We start from the raw sequence: 27,536 nt of genomic DNA, 5'->3' as shown, positions 1-27,536 counted from the left end.
ATCTTCCCGGACCAGGGCTTGAACCCGTGTCCCCTGCATTGGCAGGCGGATTCTCAACCACTGCGCCACCAGGGAAGTCCCCACAATGCTAGTGTTAAATGGAAGTGTTTTGATGTGTAGTCTAATTTTTGTTTAGAAACATCTTATTGTTGACCTTTGGGACCCCAGGGAAGTCATCAAATGTCTTAAAGTGTTTTTGCTAGATGTTTAAACATAAGTAAGATACAGCACACAAATCATCAGCAGGAAGATGAGGCTGTCACAGCACAAAATTTTCTTTGTTTTTCAGGTTCTATTAATGTATTGGAATTCTCTAAATGCCACTTTTGCTTATTAAGTGGTTTTGAGAGCACATGAAAACATACGTTTTATTCTTGAATGCAGCATTTCTGAGATTCTTAGTAAATGTGGTTCTGGAAAAACAACCATTAGACACTTCTGCCCATGTAGCATCCACATGCAAATGAAGATATTTTCCGAAACTGTTTTTCCTGTTTGTACAATCTCTTACTAAATCAGAAAATTTGCCTTTTAAATTTCTGTTTCACTCACTGGAATTAAATTAGTTGGCAAATATGACATTGGTTTAAAAAAACAAAGGAAACATACTATCATTGTTTTATTTTATATTATAAATGAGATTAAACTATTAATAAATTCAAACCAAATTTTAGTACATTTCTGAAAATAATCTATTTCCACAATGCAATTTTGACTTCAATCTCAGATTCTTTAATCTATACAGTTAGTGTGAAACCAGCACACCTACGCCTGTTTCAGTATGTGCCAAAATGGCTATTAAAAAAATTGTCAGTGTCATTTTCCCCCAACATGTGTTGGTCATTTTTAACCTCTGCATGTTTGCCAACTCTTCTATCTTTTCCCCACCCCCAGGAATATATTACCTTTCCGCTCACTTCTCACATCCATTAAGTCCTGTCACTTTATGACATCTTTCGTCACCACTGCAGCTTTTTGTCATCTCCCTCTTTCCTTCTCTCCCTCTTTTTCTGTTTTAACTCTTACAGTTTTTCCTATACCGGTAGTTCTCTAACCTTAAGTTGTTAATAAGCCTTCCTCCCCTGGAAGGCTTAGTGAAATCACACTTTGGGGCTTCTGATTCAGAATTCTGATTCAGAATCTGAGTTTCTGATTCAGAAAGTCTGAGATGAGGCCCGAAAAAATGTATAAAGTATTCCCAGGTCATGCCAATGATATTGTTCACTGACCAACCACAGCCTGAAAATCACATTTGTACAAATCACCTGTCCTTTATTGTTGTTTAGTACTACGTGAATGCGTCTTAAGAAAGAATGCACTTTTAAATGTTTATTTAGTCCTCTGATCAATAATGAAGTGTGAGTCTAAGGTAACGTTTCATCTCAATGCTTGGCAAAAAAATGCAAACCAAGTTAGACTTTTGCTTAATTTCCAATCTTTTGCACAGGAAAGGAATTTTTTAAAGAGTCTATATTTTTAGGCTTGGAAAAAGCATCAAATAGCTTTCACTTCTATTTTCATTGTCCAAAATACATTAAAAATCTTTGAAATATGTACTGGATCCTATATTTCAAATATAATAGAGCCATTTTTATAAAATAATAATCTTTTACCTAAACTTGATGAGGTCCGTCACTATTTAGAATGTTAGATCTGCTCTCTGAGTAGGTTGTGTCTGCATTGCAGAGGCCGATGAACCTCTAAGGTTTCTACGGTATTCTTTAAAAATTAGAACTGAGCAGGGTATGGAATATGGAACTTTCCATAGATCATAGAGCAAAAAATGTACAGTACATATTAGAGTATTATGGAATTTCTACCCATTTTTCTGTGATGATTAAATGATTGTAAGGATTTAGAGCACTAATTTTCAGGGAATTTCTATAATCTCATAAAATGTTGAAATATATAAAATATAATCTTTCCTTAAAAGCTGACTTTGGATTCCTGTGACTACCTTGCAAGTGATCTAGAGTAGGCCGGTACAGCCAAGCCTAACACACAACCCCCTAGGGAGCTTTTAAAAAAACGCATATACGTAACTTGCTGGTCCCATCCCTAGACAGATTTATGAACCGCTCATCTAATATCTGGAATCTCAATTAGTTTACCTTGTAGTCGTTTAAGCACTAAGAATTGTTGATCTTATAAAACTCAGTAAGTTTTACAAATGTGTTATTGGTGGCTTTTTCCAATATAGAAAGGTGAACAGTTGTGATGAGCTCTGTCTATAGATGACTGACAGTAACTCAAGCAAAACTGCCTCTGTCAACTTTTCATTTATTTAAATCAGTGGATCTGAGTATGCATTAGACAGCTCTTTTTAAGGAAAAGTTTAGAAAAGGTTTTAAATCTGACAACATTAACACCAACAGTAATCACAACCATAATAGACACCCTTCAGAGATCTGCCTATAAGTGCTGACTTTTGTTTTATAAATCTTGGGAACTGACCATATCCTGTTCCCAGAATATTGAATTTGATCATGTTAATCAAAGAAAGACTCTTAGTGTTCTCTAGTGAGCTTTTTGAAGTGTTGGTTTTTGCCTCGTGTATCCTTCCTCATATATTTACATCCTGCTTTCAGGAAAATTCCTATTTGAAATTTAACTGGTATGACTTCTCAGAACGGTAACATTCATTTATAAAAGTTAACAATTTGTTCTGCCTTCCATTTCAGATTTATATGTGCATTATCACAAGGTAATTTCTGAGTAAGAAGACAATGATTGCCCTTAGTAATGTACTGTTTTATTCAATGTGTTTATTATTCTTTATAATTAAAATATTGATCTCTGTCTAAATGTTTATCTTAGGAACAGTAAAATTTCAAGTTATTGACATACATGCCTCTATGTTTATCTGAATAAAACATCAATAAAATCTATAGTTTGAGGCTCGTTTTACATATAATAACTGATCATTTTGAAATCATCTAATTGTATATATTAATGAGTTTATAGTCCTTTTCACATTTAGGTCAGAGCTTCTTAACCTGGAACCCAGGGTTTATAGGAGTTCCTAGGGGATTTCATTGAGGAATTTCATAGTTGGAACTATGAGAGTAGAAAATTAACTCTCTAAAATTATATGTAAAATTATGTGTGCAATTGCATGAGTGTTTGCCTGTATGCACGTGCATTTGAGTTTTGGAGGGCATCTCTAGCTACATCAAGAGATCTATAATCCAAAAGGAGTAAGCATTAGTGGTTTGAGGTTTCATGCAGAAGTACAATGAAAAATTATTTTAACCAAAAAAACTTTAAAAATATTTTTTACACAATCATTATGTATTTTTTTCTATTACTAAATGAAATTTGGCATCTCCTAGTTTGACAGAATAGGTTACAGGTAGTGCAATTTAGTTTCAAAATAGATATTTGTGCTAACATATTTTTATCCAATTTTTAAAGAATTTAAGGAATAACTTCATAATATAGCTTTTAAAAATTCGGATATAATTGCCATATAACATTATATTAGTTTCAGGTGTACAACATAGTTGACTCGCTATTGGTATATATATTGAAAAATGATCACCACAGTAAGCCTAATTAACATCCATCGCCTAAGTTACAAATTTTTTTTCTGTTGTGATGAGAACTTTTAAGATTTACTCTCTTAGCAACTTTCAGATAGAGACTATAATATTATTAACTATGGTTACCATGCTGGACATTACATCCCAGGATTTATTTTATAACTGGAATTTTGTGCTTTTTGACCACCTTCTCCCGTTAGAACCAAGAACAGCCTGTTGCTGGAAGAAGAACATGACCATGTCAAAACTTGTTCAGCACCAAAGCACTTTCTCTGTGGATCTGTAGTTCATTTTGTGCTGCGTCTATGCAATACCAAAATTAATGAACTTGCATTAATGAGAATTTAATTAAAGGTAGTCCAAATCTTCTGTACTGTTTCTTCTAAGTTCAAAACTTTATTGAACTAGAAAGAATGCTAGAGATGGCCACACATTCTATAAAGATAGATTAAAAAATCATAAACTACTGAGCACCATTGTTTTGATTAGCCACTTAGACCTCAAATGTATATGTTTGGTTTATATAACTATTTAAATCTTAAGGTTCGTTTTTTTGGAATATAGTGTAAACCAATGTGTATTTGGATGGAGAGAGCTTTATAAGCCTACAATACTGCTGGGTTAATTAATTTCAGGACATTTATATCACTTCTTTAAGAGTTGAACATATTGGGGTGAAAGCCTCTCCTTTTCATACTTAATTATTAAGAAGAAGCATATCTTGTTCACCCATATCATTGATAGATATAGACATAGTTAAAGGTTTTTTTGGGGTTTGTTTGTTTTTTGTTTTTTGTGTTTTAAGAGTAGGGTAGTATTAGCACTGTGGTTGAGAACCAGGTGTCTGGAAGCCAAGAGAATGGAGTTGATTATCTACTTTATATTTTATTTGTCATATGATCTCAGGCATTTACTTCAGTCTATGTGCCTCAGTTTCTCCATCTCTGAAGTGCAAATCATAATTAGGCTTGCCATGAGAATTAACTGAGTTAATGCATATATGGCAGTTTAAACAACGCCTGACACAAAGTAAATATTCAATAAATATTGTCTATCATTCTTAGTGATTATAGTCTGATAGACTGACTATTAAATGTAATGTTTTTACTACCCTGTGTGGATTTAATTTCCATTTATAGGACCGAAAAATACACATGATGATGTATTTCTTGAGTCCAGAACTCAAGAATGAAATGTCATTTGGGCAATAAAATGAAGATACATATTTGATTGAGTCGCATATTATCTCTTTTATTCAAATGAATTAATTCTTCTTAGTCACCAAATTATCTGAAATTTGAATATTAAGGTGTTCATAGCAAAATGCTATCTATAGGATTAATAAGAATGCATTTTTAAAAAGATACTTTAATGAGGGTAGATACATGGATGCATTAGGCAGACCCCTTCCTTTATTTCATGTTTGCAAAGGTGACAAAGAGGGCAAGGTGAGGTAAAGCTTGTTCAAGAATAACGAACTTCCCTGGCGGTCCAGTGGTTAAGACTCTACGCTTCCACTGCAGGGGGCATGGGTTTGACTCCTGGTTGGGGAACTAAGACCCCACATGCTGCATGGTGTGGCCAAAAAAACAAAGAAAAACGAAGATTATTAACCTCATTCTAAAAGTTTGGGACACACTTTTATCGTTAGACTTTAAAAGTTACACATCACAGTTCTGAGAGCTCTTCTGCAAAATACTGAAGCTTGTTCTTAGAGTTCACAAAACTTAATTAAATATATATTGCTGGCCTGGACCACTGATGCATTTGTTAGCGGACTCTTTGAACGTTCAGCTCCCAGGAAAATGAAGGGAAACGTGCAGTCATTATTTCAGGGATGGTAAATGCAGTCCCAGGGAAGAAACTGAAAACCATAGGACTTCGTTGACCGAAGACTGTGCCAGCACTACATAACAGGCCATTGGCCATGCAGATGGACAATGGAGCCCCACACTGAAACATCTGTTTACTACATAAAACTGTTAAAGGGATTAACACCACCAGAGGCTGAATGTAATCAGGCAGGTGAAACAGCGATAAGATAAATATTCCTGCTTGATATAAAAGTAATGCTAATTAATTTATTTTTATATTGCTGTGGTAACTGAGTTTAGAGTTCTTGTGAAATACGTTAAACTCTTCACAATATATCCTTTCTCTTTGCAAGGTGTAGAAAATTAGAGAGATGCAAAATGGGATCTTATTTTATTTTACTTTAATTTGAAATTTTTTCTGGTATTTTAATAGACTTCATTGCATATAATTTGGGTGTCATTCTCTGTACTGATGATGCTACAGAAAAATGTGTGTAATTTTCACTTACGGCAAGTGAAGCTCAGTTGCCAAATTCTTATTTGTAAAGTATATCATCATATAATGTAAGAACAGAGTATAAAATATAAATGTTTAAAGTGAAGCTAAGATTGGGATGTTTCTGCTTTTGACCTTGGAAATAAAGGAGAAGAAAGATCTGTGGGAAATAAATACAGCAGTTTTGCTGTATTCTGGTTTGCACATTAAACTGAGCTAATGTTTATTATGGGTCATTCATAAAAACATTCCTTAGTTTACTGAATGAATTTGTGATTGCCCCTTTCAGAGGTGTCTGTGTGTGTATGTATCTGTGTTTAAGTGTTTGCTTGTATTTATGTGTCGGTTTTAAATAAGTAATTACAAAAGTGTACTTTCACTTAGCCTGCAGAGGCTTATAATTATTGCATTATGCATATTGATTTCTAAATTCAAGTACCTTATAAGCTAAGACTCATCTATGAAAGTATTGTCTATAGAGCATTCAATCAAGAAACAGTGATTGTAAGAGGCATATTCTGTTTTTAGGAAATGGAAACCATTTGTGGTTTAGAATTATGATTTTGAAAATTCTTTTAGCACACATTTTTTACTTTTGCTTTTCCCACATTGACTCGATCCCACCCAACAAACTGATGTTTGTACCATAGCTAATGTCCCTGTACTCACTAATATCCATTGACAAAAATCATATGAACAGTTTATGATTATATTTGTGTTGCCATCTCTATTTTTCATATATTTTAAACAATTAGAATGACAGTTTTATCAAGTATTTTTAATCTAGTCAAAAATATTAGCATTATTTTTTAAAGATTAAATATCAAATCAGTGTGATTTGTCATTTTTCTGGGGTCAACAGATCCTCATTGACGTGTCTTAAATAGAGAACAAATGTGTAAACACGGGTATAAGCTATTATACTGAATATTAAATATGCACACGCTCATATATATTTTATTGGAAACTTTTAATGCTGTAGAATTAAGAAATAAACCTGGGGGAGACTAACGTCCTCAAAGATGTTAGGATACAGATTTATTTTTAAGAAAAGCTCTGCTTTGTGGCAAGTCAAAGGATTATGGAGGTAAGAGATTATACAAGGAAAACCTTTTAAGAAAATAAATTTTTCTTTGTCATTTCAATATCATTTCTCTTGAAAAGTTCTGAAAACACAATTTAGTGCTGCTTATACAAAATATACCCCTGATATTACACAAATTGCTGAAGTTCTACTAGAAATTATGGGAAAAATACTGCCAAAAGGAATACCAGAAGTATGTTTACCTTTTAGAATTATAGAATAAGTTCTTTTCATACATGTACACAATTATGAAGAGGCAAAGTCTGCAAGAAACTTTATTTTTTAGGGCAAATGAGGCTTAAAGTGGAAAACAGCAAAGGGTATCTATCATCAGAAACAGTGCTTCAGATAACAAATGGAATTGGAAATAGCTTCTGCATAAGCAGAAATGAATTTACAGTATACTTCTCTGATGTCAGAATCACTTGGGTGGCTGATGTCTTCTTAAAAGCATGAGAGGAAGGTGGAGAACTAAAAGAGGACCCTACTTTAATTAGGAGTACCATAAAGAACAGGCAGCTGCTTAAAATTAAAAAGAAAATTAAATATATAGAATGTTATGTTTAAACATTATAATATCATGAGAAGGTTTATTACAGATGACCACTACATTTAATGTTCATAGGAAAATCTAAGACTTTCAAACAAAAGCAAAAAATAGACAAATCTAATCCATATAGGCTTTGTAGAAAGGCTACATTGCTGTTTGAACTCAGTCTAAGGGAGAGAATCTTATTTTTACTTCTCCTATGAATTGATCTTTGTCTCACTCTAGTGTCAACCTGTAAAGTTAATGTATTCTTTTTTGAAATTTCTTTATTCCTTTTGCTCTTGCAGAGTGACATTTCACTTTTCACTGTTGCAGCTGAATAAGCCATGTAACCAATTAAAATTTAAAAGCTAACTGAATTTTAAACAAATATATATATATTTTTTTCTTTTGCTTTCTCTTTCAGGAAGTTGATGGCAATAAAGTTATGTCTTCATTTGCCCCACACAACTCATCTACCTCACCTCAGAAGGCAGAAGAAGGTGGGCGACAGAGTGGCGAGTCCTTGTCTAGTACAGCCCTGGGGACTCCTGAGCGGCGCAAAGGCAGCTTAGCTGATGTTGTTGACACCTTGAAGCAGAGGAAAATGGAAGAGCTCATCAAAAATGAGCCAGAAGGTAAAGGATGGAAAAGAAAACAAAGTTGTTGCCAATCTCCTCATTTTAATGGTTTGATTTTAACTTCTAGCTCCCTTTTCTGATGTACTCTCAAGGTTAAATTGGAAGAAACCTAATGCAATGAAGATGGATAGTATTTTTTTTTAGAAACATGTTTATACGTCTAACCCCAATTTTATAAATCATTAATTTTTGTTGTGATGTCTTCCTTATTTTCACACGAGTAAGTTGTGGTTGAGTAAAACTTAAAGGTTCAAGAATACAAAGTGGCAGAAGAGCCCAGGACAGTCACTGCCTACCTGCCAGATATCTGCAGTTTAGCTTGTGCTTCCCCACCAGGGCCATTTTACAACTTTGTTACATTTTATAACCTTTATACATGAATGCATCTTAGACTGCCTAGACAGGTCGGTCGATTTTTTGTATAGTCTAAAATTAGTATGGTTAGAACTATTGTGTATTTGGAAAGTAGTGATTCTCTGTTAGCTCAGCTGAGGTTCCCATTTTTTCAACTTCCAGGATGCCTTTCTTTTAAGATTTCATTTTCTAAATTTCTTTAATAGTTACAGCTAGTATCCTACAGGTGATAATGCTCATGGTCTAATCTTAAAATGAAAGCAAACAAACTAGTAAAACGATTGATGCAAACTGTATAATTTATGAATAACACATAGTCATCCTTTATGTTACAGATGTTTACTAACTCCTGTTTAAAACCTATGTCCATCCTAAACACGGATGCCACGTTGCACACAAGAACATGCCTCCTATTTATTTCAGAGTCAGATGGAAAATTAAAACAAACAAACATAAAACAGTGACATAAAAAGACATGCTTTACACCAAAAATATACTGCATTTATACTATTTAACACTATTTAAAACTGTTGTTAGGACACTGGCAAATTATATCTGGCGCAAAATGTATGTTAACCAGTATTTGGAGTCATGTGGTAATTAAATATTTCTGGGTCTCTACCAGATGCATAGCTGGGACATGGATTTTAGTTAAAATTTATGTAATTCACATGATCTTACAGTTGGAAGGAATTTTGGAGATAATCTAGTCAGCCAAAGACTTTTTGGCTCTAATCTGCATGGAGATAAAAATGGAGTTTTGAGGAGGACCCACACAACCTTTTTCTTTTAATGTGCTGCATTTTTTTCTGATAGTAAAAATAGTATTTTCTTACTATAAGAGTTGTTTAAAAAACAGAAAAATTAAAAGGAAGAAGATAAAAATCACCCAGAATCATAGCTTTCTGGTATAACATCTTTATGATAGTTTTCTTTTTCTTTATTTTTACATATGCTATTCATTTTTCATGATTAACTTTCTGCATTTAAAATTATTTTGCATCTTTTATGTTGTGATACAGCATTATTAACTAAGGTCCATAGTTTATTCAGATTTCTTTAGTTTTCACCGTGTGCTCTTTCTCTTCTAGGATGCCATCACATAACAGATTACATTTAGCTATTTAGTTGTCGTGTCTCCTTGGGCTCCTTTTGGCTGCAACAGTTTCTCAGACTGTTCTTGTTTTTGATAACCTTGAAAATTTTGAGGAATACTGTTCAGGTATATTGTAGAATGCCACTCTATTAGAATTTGTCTGGTGGTTTTCTCATGATTAAACTGGGATTGTGGGTTTGGGTAGAGAGACCACAGGAACCAAGTACCATTCTTGTCACATCACGTCAGGAGTACATACTTACTATGTGACTTACGAATGTTGTTGTTGACCTTGATCACCTGGCTGATAACAGTGTTTGTCAGGTTTCTCCACCGTGAAGCCTCCCTGTCCCCTTTCTGTACCTTACTGTACGGAAGGAAGGTGCTGTGTACAGCCCACATTTAAGGAGTAGGGAACCTTGATCCCCATCCTTCACAGTGAATCATCGAGAAATTTATTTGGATTTATTCTTTATTGGAGATTTATCTCTTCTCTATCATTTACTTATTCAATCACTTATTTATATCAGTATGAACTCATGGATGTTTATTTTATACTTTGAGTTATAATACAATTTTTTATTTTGTTAGTCACATTGTTCCAGCTTTGGTCATTGGCGGCTCCTTCTATGTCACTTTGACATACCACTGTGATGGTGGTTTTTTTTTTTTTTTTTTGAGCACTTCTTTACTTTCTGGTACTATAAGATGCTGCAGATTCATCTTGTATCTTTCCTTCTCCCAGTCCTAGAATAAGCCATTTCTCTAAGAAGCCCTGGTTCCTTTTATTGGAGAATGGTGTTAGAAAGCAAGATCTGGATATGAAGTGTGCTCTTTGCTACTGAGGTGTCATTTCTTTTAGGGCCTTGGTATTCCCTCAGTGTTTCATGTGAGCTTCCTTCCAAGTGGGTGCACAGACTCTTAATTTGGAAGCATATGACAGGCCGAAGCCAAACGAATAATTCCTAACAGGAAAAAGGGCAGGAGACAGTGCTTCCCAATTTGCTTAGCAGGAAACATTCAGAGGTACTGGGAATTAGGAGAAAATTATAGCTACACAGGCAAAAGAACAGAGATAGAGCATCCATGGCAGAAAGAGTTGACACAAAGAAATATCATTATGTGTGTGGACATTAGACTGTTTTCATTATTGTATTTCCCACAGCTCTTTTTTTTGTACTTTCCTTCCTACAAATATTTTAAAAGCTCAGCTCAAGAGTGACTTGTTATTGAGTAATATAAAGATATTGAGAAAATACAGAGATAGTCTTTATGGAAGACCGGCATATAGGTTGAACATGCCAAGCATCTAAAAGCCTGAGTCCCAGAAAGATAGTTTTTGTATGAATACACAACCACTAAAATGGTGTTATGTTTACGTACACAAGATTCCTAGACGTGCTTTGAGTACACAGAAATGTAAGTAGACTCACAGTTATTTATTTATTTACTTACTTACAATTGAAGTATAGGTGATTTACAATGTGTTAGTTTCTGGTGTATAGCAAATTGATTCAGTTATGCTTATTTATAATATTCTTTTCTATTATGGTTTATCACAGGATATTGAATATAGCTCCCTGTGCTATACAGTAGGACCTTGCTGTTTATCTATTTTATGTATACTAGTTTGTATCTGATAATCCCAAACTCCTAATTACCCCTCCCCCACCCCCTTTCCCCTTTGGTAAGTTTGTTTTCTATATCTGCGAGTCTGTTTCTCTTTTGCAAATAAGTTCATTTGTGTCATTTTATAGATTCCACATATAAGTGATGTCCTGTGGTATTTGTCTCTCTCTTCCTGACTGACTTCACTAAGTGTGATAATCTCTAGATCCATACATGTTGCTGCAAATGGCACTATTTCATTCGTGTTTATAGCTGAGTAGTATTCCATTGTATATACGTATATACCCCATCTTCTTTATCCATTCGTCTGTCAGTAGACGTTTAGGTTGCTTCCATGTCTTGGCTATTTTAAATAGCACTGCTATGAACTTTGGGGTGCATATATCTTTTCAAATTAGAGTTTCCTCCGGATATATGCACAGGAGTGGGACTGCTGGACCATACGGCAACTCTATTTTTAGTTTTCTGAGGAACCTCCGTACTGTTTTCCATGGTGGCTGCACCAACTCACATTCCCACCAATGGTGCAGGAGGCTTCCCTTTTCTCCACACCCTCTGTAGCATTTACTATTCGTAGACTTTTAAATTATGGCCATTCTGATTGGTGTGAGGTGGTACCTCATGGTAGTTTTGATTTGCATTTCTCTAATATTAGTGATGTTGAAGATCTTTTCATGTGCCTATTGGCCATCTGTATGTCTTCTTTGGAGAAATTAGACTCACTTTTATTGATGAAGAAATTTGCTCTTGTAAGAATATTTAGTAACTGCAACTATTGGGAGATTTATCAAGGAGCAATTTATGTATCTGAGTAAAGTGGTGATCTTAATCACCAAGAAAAAAAATAATAACATGGCAGAAAATTGTATCATAGAAAAGGAATAGAGTGTTAAAGGAAATTTCTTTCTATTTTTTTTTTAACTGCAAAAAGAGAAAAAGGGAGAAATATATCTAGGGAGATATGTGAAAGGCTCCACAGCAAGTGGAAAGTTACATTCTAAATATTCTGATTCTTATTATCTCTATTTTCAGATGAGGAAACTGATGATTGAATATGTCACAGGGTGACTGTTGGGGTCATTATTCAAACTGATTAAAAACTCCACTAATTAAAGGGTATGGTTAGACATGAGAATGGGCACCAAAACCTGACATTAGCCAAACATCAGGACAGTGACACTGCATACAGTACAAACAAGTGATCTGTAGTTCTGTGATGTAGCATAACATCAAAAGAATAAAATACACACAGGAATAAATTTAATGAAGTACAAAACATTGTTATAGTTCTGTGATGAGGGCAGTACTATGGGGATGAGGAGAATAGAGAGTGAATGGAACTAAACGTTAAGCTGACAGATATCTGCTACGGAAAAATCTTTTCTTCCCTCAAGCTATGTTTTCCATTGTTTTTCAAAGGCCATTAAAATGAACAGCAGGTTGTGATGAAAATTTCATTAAGCCCCAGCTAAATCATTATGAGGGTGCCATATTCATGCCTTTGCTTCCTCTCATTGGGGGGGAATGCAGATTTCAATAGAAAGTCCGTATTATTTCCGACCTTATCCCTGCCAACAGCAAACTAGCAGAAATTCAGAAGTTAGAAGAGAATAGTGTGTCGTACAAAAGGAGGCCACCGAGGTAAAATGGTTAGAAAGAAAATTAGATTTGCATATGGGTCGAAGAAAAAATGGCTCTTTTATTCGAGCTAGCTTATCTTTTCAAGCAATTAATTAAAATATTTTAAAAGTTATAAATAGTAGAAAATATATTTATATATTTTTGTTTGTATCTTTTTCCTCCATCAGAATTTTTGTCTGTCATTACTTAAAAAGTTCTGGTGCTGAAGTTTCTCATTTGTCCAGTGACACTTTAACGGATGTGGAACCTGCCAAAGTTCATAGTAAATCTTCAGTTCGAAATGTCTGACCTATGTAACATATATTTTATATTTGGTAGTAAATATGCTCTATCAGTTGGTTTTTTTAAACTATTAGACTTAGGAGTTAAGAATGACAAGGTTTAATATCATAATATGTGATATATTATTCCTATATCAAGGCCTTGAATAAATGATATGTGTTTGGTTGGTTGCATATATTAAGTGCATATCATGTGTTAATGATAGTGTTAAGTACTTTATATGAAATAGTTTATTTAATCTTTACATAAACCTCATAACCAGGGCTATTATGTATAGCTATTCCAATTTCAGGAAATGCCATACACATGAACTAAATATTCTGTTTCTTATTATCTCCATTTTCAGATGAGGAAACTGATGATTAAATATGTCACAGGGTGACTGTCAGGTCATTATTCAAACTGAAGTCAACCTTAAACTAAAATTCATGCCCTTAATCACTACTTACACTGTTTTTTCTAATTAGGAATTTTGCCAGTAATAGTTTAATGTTACACATTAACACATGTGTCCCTAAATTCCTTTGAAATATTGAATAAGAAAGTAGTATTCCATAATTTCTGCTAAAGTAAATTTCTGATTCCTCAATGGTGATCAAATTTCCAGAAAACTTTAACTGAAAATCAACTCAGTTTAAACTGTTTGATTTTAAAGTGTTAAAAAAAAATGCCTTGGAAGATATCTTAAGAAAAACTTGTTTTAGAAGAATGTCTGGGAGCAAATTAGTTTGGCATAATAGAACTTCGGAATTGGAATAAAATGTAGACACATTTTAGCCCTCTCTCCTCATTGAGAGAGAGAGAGAGAGAGAGAGAGAGAGAGAGAGAGAACTGAGAGAAGTACTTGAGATCACACAGCAAGTTAGTGTTAAAGCTAGAATGAGAATCCAGTGAACGTCCTACAGGTCCGGGTGCCTTTTTTTTCCAGTTCAGTTACGTCATACCTTCTGGTATTCTTTACTTCTCTGTCTTGATTCTTTTAGAAATAATGTCATCACCCCATCTTAGTTTTAAAGAGTATATCATTGATCATTAAATTAAATTTGAACAAATCTAAGACAACCAGCTATCTTAATTTAGCTACTAAAGCCAAGATAGATGGGTATCCACAAATGTCCTATGTTCTCAAGTTCCAGGTAGCTAGGGATAGTCTATAACTACAGATCAGCCTTTAAATTTAGGGGTCAGATCCAGACTTTGATTTTCATTCAAACCTTAGGCTCAGAACAGTGCAGGTGCAAGTAATTTTTACCTTGATGAGAACTTTATATATCTCATTTAAAATAGAATCCTTTTAGATACAAGATTATAACAGGCTTCATATTTTAACTTTTCTATATTAATATCTATAGTAGTCCTATGTCTCTTTGGAATGACCTTTTCAGCTTATTTATATCTCTTCCTCCTAGAAACACAACAAACAACACCTTTTCTTGATTCCCATCCCCTCTATCTGTAATTCTGTTCCTCATTTCTCCAAGTCCAAGTTGCAAGAAAGAGTTATTTACACTCACTGCATTAACTTTTTCATCTTTTTAAGAACTGTTCCTTGCCTCCCTCCATTGTTAGTTACTTAACTGTATTATGACTGTCCATTTATTTGTCAAGTTTCTTTCCCTATATTAAACTCCTTAAGGGTGAGGATAGTGCACATACTAAATATTTAAAATATTTGTTGAAAGGACGTTTATACTGCTTCAGTGTTACCCCATTGCTGTCTTGGGAAAAGGAGAGGAAAGACCTTAATAAATACACGACTCAAAAAAAAAAAAAAAAAATACACGACTCTTCTGCCAGATGTTATGTGAGCTACCTCGTTTAATCCTCAGAAACTCCGAAGCTGGTATTATTTCTTATCTTAAAAATTAAAAATCAAGTCTCAGTAACTTGTTCATGTTCTTGTCATATGGAGGAACTAGAATTAGAACGAACTTCTTTTCCTCCACAAAACTACTTGGCATTGAACACAAGACCCGACCCTTTTATCCCCTTAACCTTACTTTCCACCATTCTCTAAGGTACATGTTCTCATGCTGTCTTTATTTAAGAAACTGCATGCAGTTCTCTCAGCACTCTGTATTTTTAATACTACTCTGCCTTTTCATATGCCGTTTCCTCTACCTTAAATATCATACCCTGTCTTATCCACCTAATGAATTTATATGCACCTTTTAAGACTCAACACCTTCTCTGAACACCTTTGTCAGAATTTGGTTTAGTCTACACTGCTAACATAACTCTTCTCTGTTAGTTCTGACCACATTACAATCATTGTTTATTTACCTGCTGTCTTCCATAGCTGTAAGTATGTGAACATTGAAATGAGTTCTTGGTTTGATTATCTGTGCCTCTCCGCTTCCTAATAATGAACTTGGTGCATGGTAGGTGATTGTGTTACCTGTGGATGACGGTCCACCCACTAACTGACATTCTTAGCCTTTGCTAACACTCCCCTAAAAATTGAGTAGATTTCATTGCTCGCCTTCTGTTTTTTTGTTTTTAAAAAAATATTTATTTATTTATTTTTGGCTGCATTGGGTCCTCGTTACTGCTCACAGGCTTTCTCTAGTTGCGGTGAGCTGGGGCTACTCTTTGTTGTGGTGCGAGGGCTTCTCATTGCAGTGGCTTCTCTTGTTGTGGAGCACGGGCTCTAGGCGCGCGGGCTTCAGTAGTTGCAGCACACGGGCTCAGTAGTTGTGGCTCGCAGGCTCTAGAGCACAGGCTCAGCAGTTGTGGCCCATGGGCTTAGTTGCTCCGCGGCATGTGGGATCCTCCCGGACCAGGGATCGAACCCGTGTCCCCTGCATTGGCAGGCAGATTCCCAACCGCTGCGCCACCAGGGAAGTCCCCGCCTTCTGTTTTTACTGCCCTCTTTTCTTCATGTCCTACTCAGTTAACCTCCCTACCTGTTTATCTCATTCATCTTGTCCTCTCTATCCTTCTTGTCATTATTGAATCTTTGAGATCATTACTTTAAATTCTTCCTGTGACTTAGAGGTTAAAGTATTGTCCCGGGTCACAAAGCTAGGTATTAAGATCCAGGATACAAAACTAAAATACACACATAACAAAAACTTTACATATTTTATGGTCACTTTAATCTTTGAAATAACTGTAGTATTGCTAATATATTGGCATTATCTATGAATTTGTGGCCACAGATTACAATTTTCCCCACTGCTATGGGCAAAGTAAAGAGTGAATTGATCTGTGAATAATTTTCCAGAATTCGATGCTGTAAATGGTTCTTTAATAGTGTTTCATCATAATGGAGACCAGCGCTCTTTTCTAGGACAGAGCTGGCATGCGAGAGAGAGCTATTATTTCTTACGACGAGCTCAAGATGCTAGCAGGCTACAGTTGGATCTATCACTCCACCACACCACCCCCGCCCCCCCACAGTTCATCTCCGGAGGCCTGTAGTCAAAGAAAAGTAACTGACTCAACTCCTTCCTTGTTCCCTCCAGTCTTTCAGGGACTCTAAGATAGTCCCTCAATGGGAGAGTTTCCAATCTCAGGATTCAGGAGTTCCTTCAGAGGGCTTATAAATCCTGGAAATTGTATGCAAAATGGGGACAATATGTATATTTGTGCGTTTTTTGAGACCTAGTTCGTAGTTCTTATCTGACTTTCAAATCAATTCGTGATGAAAAAGAGTAACTGCGCTGTGAGTCAGGGTTTGAGCTGTAGTGCTGGGTCTGCCACCGATTACTGTGTGTAAGATATATATCAATATCGTTTAGTCTCCGATCCATTTTGAAGCATTAACTTGCAAGTATTTAGCAATATTTGGGAATGTCATTGTATCTGTTTTGCCACATTTGAGGGAAATGCAGATTTTAAATTTAAATAAGGATTTCTTTGCATAAAACTGAGCATCTACTTTATAATTTATATTATAAAAGACATTATATTTACCAGCCTTTAAATTGCTGTAGTAATTGTGTTAATGTAATGCATATCTGTCCTCTGTTGGCAAATCTAACTGCCCTACTTTCATCAGAGGGTTGTTGAAGGGAACAAATGAGGTAATGCACATGAAAGTACTTTATAAATTATAACCAACTTGGAGTTGTACCAGTTATTGTCATTACCACATCTTGGCTGGTTAGAAACATTGTTACTTTAGGCATACCAGAGACATAATATGGCTCCAGTGATGCTTTCCCAGGATACTTACATATACTGAAAAATTCTGGTTCAGACCTGCAAAATTCTGGAAATTTAGGATATGTAATCCACAACAAAAACGACAAACCCAACATTCATAAAAATCCTAGGATAGCTAGTTGTTTTGAAGTTTATTTATATAAATTTCCCTAAATAAAATATGGTTAGGCAAGTTTGTACCTGAAGAATTACTTTTCAAAAAGAAAGAAGATTTCTCCATACTGATATGGATAAAATTGCAAAATGTGACCAATATGAGACTAGGAGAAGCAATTTAACATTGGGTGTGTGGATTTCATGTATTCTTATTTCTACAATAAATGTAAATGTGTACTGAAGACAAAGATAATTGAAGGCTCCCTTGGCCAAAAGTTTCATAATTTTCTAAGATTTTAGCTTTCTCTCATTTGTTCTTCCTTTCCTCCCCATTTTGATTTTTCTTCTTTTCATTCCTTTTGTGTGTACATGTGGGTATGTGTGTAGTCCTCCTTTCTGATCCCACATATGCTTGATTTTATTTAGCATCTGTATCTGTCAGTGTTCTTCCTTCTTAGAGTATGATGCCCACACCTCCAAAATTGTTACACCACGATGAGTGTACCCCTTGTGTGTGAGATACTGCATTTATTTGTGAAATTTTGTTTCTACTAGAACTAGACTTTGTCATCATTTACACAATTGGGACTTTTTTCCTGAACTTCTTCAAAAAACTCTTTGCTCACAATTTTATATTACAAGACCCTAAAGGCATAACCTATTACCAAAGTCACCCAATGTTACTTTACATGAAACAGTTCATTGCTTTTAGTACAGAATTCACAAAAGTTCTCTTTTTGTAAGAACTAATAAAATAATGGAATGAGTTTGGAAAAGTATATATTGTGACATATCTCAAGACTTCACCCTCAGAGTCACCTACAGACCAGAGACCATCACTGGGTGAAAAAAATATTGGGAGTTTTATTGTCATCAATTTTCTCTCTCGCTCTGTCTCTCTCTGTCTCTGCCTGACTGTCTGTCTCTCTGTCTCTTTCTCTTTCTTTCTCTCCAGCAGATACAGCAGGGAATATTGTTCAGTGGATATCACCCTGACACCATGCAGTCAGTATACTACAAATTCTCAGTGGCAAATGCCAAAAAACTTCCTCTTAACTCCATGTATACCATTTCTAGGATTGGGCTGACACTTTTTAAGTTTATAACTGTATGTTTATGAAACAAAAAAGTGTAAATTCTTGGTCATGAATTATGCTCTCTTACAACTTAAAAATATGTATGAATATTCTTGTGTAATGTATCTTTTTGATATTTGCTTCTGTCACATGTATTGAAAATAATTCAATTTAGTTGCTTGTACCTTCTGTGGTACTTTACTTGTGTTTTTTTTCCCCCCAAATAATTATGTGTTAATGGACTTTTAATTTCTATTATAAATGTGTTGACATATAGACCCATTAGATTCTCTAAATGGATATAAAGCTTTTTCTCCTTGTTTTAAGATGTATTTTAGGGGTCCTAAAGTAGATATTATAAGCAGTGTATTTTCATCTGTGCTGTGCTACGGCATTATATATAATTATTCTGTGGAAAAAACAGGCCCCTGGTGCATGATATTTGGCCTTGTGAACATCCCTACAGGCACTGAATGTTTGATGTTTGAGTTTACGTTATAAATCACAATGCCTGCTCTTTTACTTTAAATGTCTGTTGTTGAGCAGCCCTTTAGAATTTAAATTGAACCATATTACGTTAACAGATAAGTTGAAATTGAAATTCAAAATTACCCCCTAATTTTACCAACTTTTTAATTATTATTTTTATAAGGAAATTATGGAGATTGGCTTTCCTAAATTCAAAATCCCAAAGCATTCCGTTAAATTAAGAATATTGAAATTCACTTTGAAATTCACTCTTATTTTAAAGACACATTTGATGAGGTGGGAAAAATAAAAACTGAACGGATCAGGGGAAAAGCCTAAAGATACTTTAATTGGCAGAGGTTTGAGTTGCTTTTGTTTAGTTACTCACTGTCCTTTTGACAAAGTACACGTTGAAGAGGTTTTGTAAGTGCTGTTCCACTGAAGGACAAACAAGGGTACTTTTCAGTTGAGCCCTTTTAAGTTTTGTTCCTCACACTCCCACCGCTGTTGGAGGCTACTCCTAATGCATTGTGGCTACGTGTTTGTCTATGCAGTCTGTCACTGGAAAATGTCTCTTCTTGTTGAGCCTGCTGGGGTCTAACTTCCAGGCACCCTTTTCCAAGGCACCACTGTATGGAAATCGACACTCATAAAATGATGATAAAGAAAAGAGTTTATTTATTTATTTTTTTTTAAAATTAATTAATTAATTTATTTATTTTTATGGCTGTGTTGGGTCTTCGTTTCTGTGCGAGGGCTTTCTCTAGTTGCGGCAAGCGGGGGCCACTCTTCATCGCGGTGCGCGGGCCTCTCACCATCGTGGCCTCTCTTGTTGCGGAGCACAGGCTCCAGACGCTCAGGCTCAGTAGTTGTGGCTCACGGGCCCAGCCACTCCGTGGCATGTGGGATCTTCCCGGACCGGGGCACGAACCCGTGTCCCCTGCATTGGCAGGCGGACTCCCAACCACTGCGCAACCAGGGAAGCCCAAGAGTTTATTTTTTAAAGGTCAGGACAAGAAGACACCCTCAAATGCTGTAGAACCTATGTCTTTAGGAATAAGTGCTTTAACTTTAGCCCAGAGTACACTGAGTCTGAAACCTTGTAATTTTTCAACACTAGAGTGAAACGTATTCACGCTCCTCTTCGTTTCAAGCGGGATCCATCACAGCGGTTTATCTTGATATTGTTGATTTCATTAAGTGTTACAGAAAATTAATTTATATTTTCTCAAAAGACCTTCTGACTTGGATTGTAATGGCTCAGGGATTGCCTTTGGGGGATCTTCTTTAGAGTAGGAGGTCCCTGAGCTGAGATCTAGGGCTGTCTGTACAAGAATCCCATTCGGCCAAGAAAGCTTATATTTTTCTTTTCAATTAGAACTTGTACTTTTGTTAATAAAATGTGATCATATTTAAGACTATGTCCTTGATGTTCATCCTTCTGTGAACAATCAAGGCGGCATTCTTTTTTCAGGTGGCTATTTGTTACATAAGAAGAGTACTATTTGATTCCTGCTTATACGTGAGTTTATCTACCAACAGGACTGTGAAAATCATTGCAAATTGTCTTTACCCAAATGTTTCTAATATTTCCTAAACCTTTCAGATAAATGAGGTACCCCTGTTTTCCTTGTCCATAACTAAAACCCTTGGGTCCAGACTTTGAGTTATAATGCATGGAGCACTTAAAAAAACACCCATTGACCCAGGCTGGACATGGACATTAGGGGAAGGTGCCAGCCCTTCTTGCTGCTCATGTGCCACAGCTTTTGGAGATATCACTTATTCAAGAGTGAAGAGCCAGCCACCTGTTTCTGAGGCCTCTTTTCCCTCACATTAAAGGTTCAGGCCCTTGCTGAATCTTAACACTCTAATCTGGGGAACACACACAGCATTTTTCTGAAGCTGATTTGTCAGACTCGACTAGCTGGAGGATTTTGTGTGTTTGCGCGCGTGTGTGCTTTTCACTCAGTTACCCCTGAGGCACTTGTCACGACTGTGCATATTAAAATTAATCAGACCTCCTAGGCCCATGTGTCTGTGTGTTTCACATGAAGAAGTGGATATCGAGCAAATGCCCTAATTAAATGGGCCTGCTTGGTTTTGTTCTAGTGGATGCTTGGTCTTTTTTTTTTAATAGGAGTTGCTTATGGGGAAGGCACGGACAGCACTAGAGTCGGTGGAGAGCTCACTCAGAGTTTCCTTTGCCACCTGCTCCCAGAGTTCTGAGACCTCAAGGACTCCCAGTGTGCCCTCCTTAACCACCCTTAATGTTGAAGAAAAATATGGCCAAGATCGTGAGGGAGCAGTGAGGCTAGGGCAGAACAGAATGAGCATATGACCTGGATATTTGGGTTGATTAAGATAGTCTTTCCTACATGTTGATAATCTTTGGATACCAGATTGTGCTCCGTGCTCCCACTTTTGGATGATGGAGTTTGACACTGAGGGGGAGATCTTATGTAGAATTCAGAGCTAATGCCCTTTCTTTATGCCCTGAATTTGAAAGCCAACTTTTATTCATATATCTTTTCAGGTCATCTACATATCATACAGAAACCATTTATGAGACAATAAGTAATAAATAAATATATATATATGTGTGTGTATATATATATATATATATATATATATATATATATACGTACACACACACACAGTGTGTGTGTGTGTGTGTGTATATAATTTCACTTTTACTCTGATGTTTTCTGGCTTCAGCTTATTTTCATTTATGTTAGACTTTTCTCGTGGCTTTTGGAAAGACTGTCACGGAACACTTGGAAACAAACTTTAATGAAGAGTAAGCTCAAAACACTGAAAATGTGTCAGGCTGACGAAACAGAGTAGCTTTCTTGTTTGAGTATTTAATGTCATAAATGAGGTAAACTTTTAACACGCTGATCACTGAGCTTATGGATTTTAGTTCCAATTCATGCATATTATTTGGACTTTTTTTTCATATTTTAGAAAATAGAAACAGAAAATTTTCTTCAGAATATTTCAAATTTGAATTCATATATATGGAATAAAGCATGGAGCCAACATTGGAAACAATTTGAAAAATCACTTAAGTGTTGAAGAGTTTGGAGTTACAGTTTAGCAGATTTCCAAATAACTACAGCAAGTTATCTGGTAAAAGATTACTCTGGCAGGACATGGTCCGTAAAATTGATTTGTTCCTTCCCAAATTGAAAGGGTTGGACAATTCCAAAAAGCTAACCATTTTTTTTTACAACTTTTCTTCCTTTCCTCCCATTGTATCTAAGAGGTAAAAGGATCCATCCATTAACCTATATGCTCTCTTTTATATGTGGTCATACAACTCACGTGTAGAGCACTGTATCAGCAGTGCCAAGCAACTGTCTGGTACCTGACAGCATCATAGAAACCCCTCCTCTGTTCACTTCACTTAGGTTGCTACTGGTTATTTATTAACACAATGCAGACTGTTCAGTGGGTGTATATGAAATAGAAAGAAAAATAAAAGCCCTGAACAAGTAAATACATCTTTCATCATTTCTTTTGTTTGGTGTGTTTACTGTGTGCTATTCTTGGTCAATAGAAGTTGTTTGACAGTTCTGCAAAAGGGTGAGAGGAACCTTTTCTTGAACTTTATCCTTTTGTCTGTAGAAAAAAGTTTTCTATTTGCCATTCTCTTTTCTTTGCAACCTGTCTATATAAAATGTTTTTTTGAAGATTGTTATTGCTATTAATATGACAAGTACAGGTGATTATGAAACATGATAAACAGTTTTATCTAATTTGTTTGAAATGGACAGTTAAGAGACTAGAATGCTAAGACAGATTTCATTTCTAAACTTTTTACTTAGAAATAGAAAATGAGATATTATAAAATCATCTTTTTACTTCCTTCTAATAAACAGACCATTTGTTCTCAGTCCTTATGTAAGTTTCACTGAAATATTGAGCCTTGATTTAATTTGTGTTTAAGTTCTCTCCTCCCTACATATTAATATAATATCAGTGCCGTGCTCATTGCATAGTATAATTACGGAAGAGATCGGTAGCTGGGAGAGCATGTCATAATCGAAGACGTCTGTTTATTATAACAGGACAGTGCTTCTAGGCTGGTATTTTGTGTGTTAATAGATAAGAAATGATTTGCTGTTTCAAGATGAATTAAATCTCTGTTTCATAGGCCTTTCTTTTCTGAGAAGTTATGCTTTGTAGAAATTTGCATGAAAAGTTTATACACCATCATGTGACATTAGTCAAATGGAAGACTTGGAAGCAGAAAGTGGTAGAAATGAACAAAATGCACCCTTCTCCCTTTGGAGTTTTGTTTTCTATCTCTGTTTTTTAACCCAAATGTTTCTGCTTCAGTCTTTGCTCCGGCACTGTTAGTATTTTTCATCTCTGTCGAGATACCATGTTTAAGGGAAGGAAAACACCTAAACAGGGAGGTAGCAATGTTGAGAGCAGTACCCTGTGAATAGGAGAGGTCGGTTCTCAGCCTTCACATACAGGACAGCACTCCAGACTCCCGGCAGAAGTCATGTCCAGTGGCAGAGTAAAATGGACCAGAATTAGACGTGTGCTTGTTTTGCCTCCTCAGTGCTTTAGTTTAGCTCTGCTTGTTCTGAGTTGCCGGATGGAGGACGGCCACCTTGCTGTTGTGGTTATTTAGTCTTTTCTCCTTACAGCTCATGGGAATCATCAAGAAGGAACCAAAAGAACTGAAGATAAATTGAAGTTGTGTATTTTTTTAGCACATCTTTTTCACTTAAAGAATATTGTAATTGGGGGTTAATAAAGAATATTAAGTCAAAAAGCACAGTAAACCTGAGAGTCCTTGTTTTTTCTCTCCATGAATTTTTCTTTTGTTTTCTAAATTTAAGATATTCAAATTAAGAATATTTGCAAGTTTCAAAGTATGTTCCATTAAATAGGGAAATACTGTCTTTTGAAATGGTTTATCTAAATTTCAAACAATGTGAACCCTTCTGAAATAATGTCTAATAATTGCTTTTGAAGACAGCATTAAAGAAATATTAAATCTCTATCACTGTCAGTTATTTTTATCTACATCTATGCTCACATACACAGGACAAAATCTTGCCAACTCTGTTAGATCTCCAAAATTTCCCTAGAATTAAAGAATACACACACACACACACACACACATACAATAAATATAATAAGTTATAATTAGATTTTAGGAGCATTTATCTCAATCTCTAAACTAAAAAATTTTGGCCTAGAACAAATTTTGACAAAAAGAAAATACACAGATAAGGATCTCAGTACAGAACAGAACCTCCCATTCTGTTTTGTTTTATTTTTTCATTACCTTTGGACTCCTGCTAACATCCTGTGTAAAGTCTCTCTTGATGCCCCAGAGAGTCAATACCTCCTTTCTCTGTAATCCCTTTGTTTTCTGTTTGCTCTCCTATTCACTCTTTCTCTCATTCTGACAGAGAGCACTTACTGAGGTTCTATTATATGCTAGTTATTTCATAGGTGAATGAGGATGGAGATCAAAGACACCGTTCCTGTCCTTAATTTGCTCATCGTTTTTTGGGGGAAACAAACCATGTAACTTCATGGTGAAAGGCACTGTGAGTGAGGAGGTACTGGAGGCTCTGTAAATAGAGGGGGGTGCCTTACAGCTAAAGTGAACATATAATCAGTGCCTATAATTATTTATCCTCTAAATTGAATTAATATTTACATATTGATGGACATATCTTTGTTTATGTCACCTGTGAAGGTCATGTGGCTATTATGACTGCTTTAGCCAATCCTGTTTACATGCTTGAGCAGAAAGCTGTTACAGTATTCACTGGATCTCTCTCTCTATGACGTAACTTCTTTTTAAAAAAAAAAAAAATTTATTTATTTACTTTTGGCTTCATTGGGTCTTTGCTGCTGTGCGCAGGCTTCCTCTAGTTGCGGTGAGCGGGGGCTACTCTTCGTTGCAGTGCGCGGGCTTCTCATTGCAGTGGCTTCTCTTGTTGTGGAGCACGGGCTCTAGGTGCGCGGGCTTCAGCAGTTGTGGCTCGCGGGCTCTCGAGCGCAGGCTCAGTAGTTGTGGCGCACGGGCTTTGTTGCTCCGCCGCATGTGGGATCTTCCCGGACCAGGGCTCGAACCCGTGTCCCCTGCGTTGGCCAGCAGATTCTTAACCACTGTGCCACCAGGAAAGCCCACGATGACATAACTTCTTTTAATGTTGTTTTTCTCATCATCTCATCTTTTCTGGATATTTTCAGGTTATTGATTTCTGCTTATCCGCAGCTTTCTGGGAAAAATTGACAACCCTAAGGAAATATTCTAATTGCTTCCCCCCCCCAGGTTCTCAAGCTAATAAGCCTATACATAGAATGTATTATTTCCCCTTTATCCATCTTTAGCCTTTATTCACTAAAAGAGTAGAGGATATTATCTTTGAATTCTTGTTTTAGCAGAATGGTATTTGGAAAGTTGAGCCCAAATCATGGTAATAATAATGGGTACATAACCTAAACCTTATCCAGAGAGCTAAAATACACTTAGCTTTGTAAGTTCCTGATTCAGGTACTGTTCCATTCTCAAAATTTAAACGCTTAGCCAAAAGGTTGTTTGCTCTGTAATTATAACCTCAATTTTATTTTTTAAATTTTATTTATTTTTTATTGAAGTATAGTTGATTTACAATGCTGTGTTAATTACTGCTGTACAGCAAAGTGACTCAGTTATACATATATATATACATTCTTTTTCATATTCCTTTCCATTATGGTTTATCATAGGATATTGAATATAGTTCCCTGTGCTATACAGTAGGACCTTGTTCTTTATCCACTCTGTATATACCAGTTTGCATCTGCTACTCCCAAACTCCAAATCCATTCCTCTTCCACACCCCTCCTCCTTGGCAAGCCCAGTCTATTCTCTATGTCCCTGATTCTGTTTCTGTTTCATAGATAGGTTCATTTGTGTTACGTTTTAGATTCCACACATAAGTGATATCATATGGTATTTGTCTTTCTCTTTCTGGCTTACTTTACTCTGTATGACAGACTCTAGGTCCATCCACATCTCTACAAATGACCCAATTTCATTCCTTTTTATGGCTGAGTAATATTCCATTGTATATACATACCACATCTTCTTTATCCATTCATCTGTCGATGGACATTTAGGTTGTTTACATGTCTTGGCTATTGTGAATAGTGCTGCTATGAACGTAGGGGTGCATGTATCTTTTTGAATTATAGTTTTGTCTGGATGTATGCCCAGTAGTGGGATTGCTGGATCCTATGGTAATTCTATTTTTAGTTTTCTGAGGAACCTCCATACTGTTTTCCGCAGTGGCTGCACCAACATTCCCAACAGTGTAGGAGGGTTCCCTTTCCTGCACACCCTCTCCAGCATTTGTATAACCTCAATATTAAACAAAACTGCTTGAATTCTAGGACATACAAGTATATAACAGGTACATATAGAACCAAGTATTAATACATTTTTCCTGACATACTCACATGTCATGCTGGCAGTTAATAAAATGCAGTCCATATTTTTCTTAAATTATTTGCCCAAAGAAAAAGAGACAATGGTGGAGCAGCCTCGGGATGTGGAAGTAGACATTTAATTTCTTCTCAAGAGTGGAAAAAGAGCCTCAGTTGGCATGTGATGCGCTACTTGTGCCATCCTATATATTTTAGTGGGTCTCGCAGAGACCTTTATTAAACTGGGTGGGTGGGTCAGCCTGCAGCTGCAGTGAGCTCACTTCCTGTCTTACTCTCCAGCCTCTTTTCTCATTTCCTGCCATTCCCTACATCACTCTTTATGACTTTTTTTCTAGTCATGCCAAATTGCCTATGGCTTTTCACAGCTAACCATGCTTTTCTTTGCTTATGATGTCTGTTTGCAATGCCTTTTACCTTACTTCGCACCTGGGTTATGGCCATTCATTCTTAATACTTAGTTTGTTTCACCCCCTACCAGAAATTTTCTGCTACCTCTAATTGCCCCCATCCTCCCTCCCTTAAGAAATTGTATTGTCTCTCCCCTCCATTGGATTTTGACCTCCTAAAGCAGTGGTTGGCAAACTATGACCTGTAGGCCAAATCTAGGCTGCTAGTCTTCAAGAGAAGACTACTTTGCGACATGTGAACATTATATGAAATTTAAATTTGTGTCTTTAAGTAACGTTTTATTAGAACAGCGCCATGCTCATTCATTTGCATATGGAGGTAGTGTCCTGTAATGTACTTTCGTGATGTAATGGTAGAGCTGACTAGTATAGCCTACAAAGCCTGAAATATTTGCTCCCTGGCCCTTTACAGATAGTCTGCCAACCCCTGTCCTAGAGGGCAGGAACAGAGTCTCAGTCACCCCATTATCCAGAGTTCCTAGCACAGTGACTCCTAATTCAACGAGTTAATTGAATGGTTGAATAAGCGATCTCCGACCTGAAGCAAGGCATCCACCGCAGGGTTTCTAGCTCTCTTCCTAAAGGAAGTCTAGTAAAGGAAATACTGAATTATGAAGATTCAGATGCTAGATTTTCCTCTATCATTATCTGGGTAAACTTGGGCAATTGCTTCATTTTCCTTTATTTGAAAATAAAATTATTTCATTAGGTGAGTTTTATAGTTCTTTCTAGATATAAAAT

At 35.9% G+C, this 27,536-nt stretch overlaps 1 protein-coding gene across 4 annotated transcripts in view; it reads left to right on the top strand.

Annotated features, from left to right (window-relative positions):
* The window catches only part of SOX5 (SRY-box transcription factor 5), a 997,819-nt gene that overhangs the window by 698,080 nt on the left and 272,203 nt on the right, over nt 1–27,536 (top strand). For all 4 annotated transcript variants that reach the window (XM_068560002.1, XM_068560001.1, XM_068560003.1 and 1 more), the window contains one exon: nt 7,893–8,103. In XM_068560002.1, the coding sequence (XP_068416103.1) occupies nt 7,893–8,103 (211 nt within the window). The remainder of the gene's footprint in view (nt 1–7,892; nt 8,104–27,536) is intronic.

The sequence above is a fragment of the Eschrichtius robustus genome, chromosome 13 (assembly GCF_028021215.1).
Source record: "Eschrichtius robustus isolate mEscRob2 chromosome 13, mEscRob2.pri, whole genome shotgun sequence".
In the NCBI taxonomy this organism is placed as follows: Eukaryota; Metazoa; Chordata; class Mammalia; order Artiodactyla; family Eschrichtiidae; genus Eschrichtius; species Eschrichtius robustus.
The sequence above is the reverse complement of the archived record's forward strand: the minus strand, read 5'-3'. Positions and strand labels throughout refer to the sequence as shown.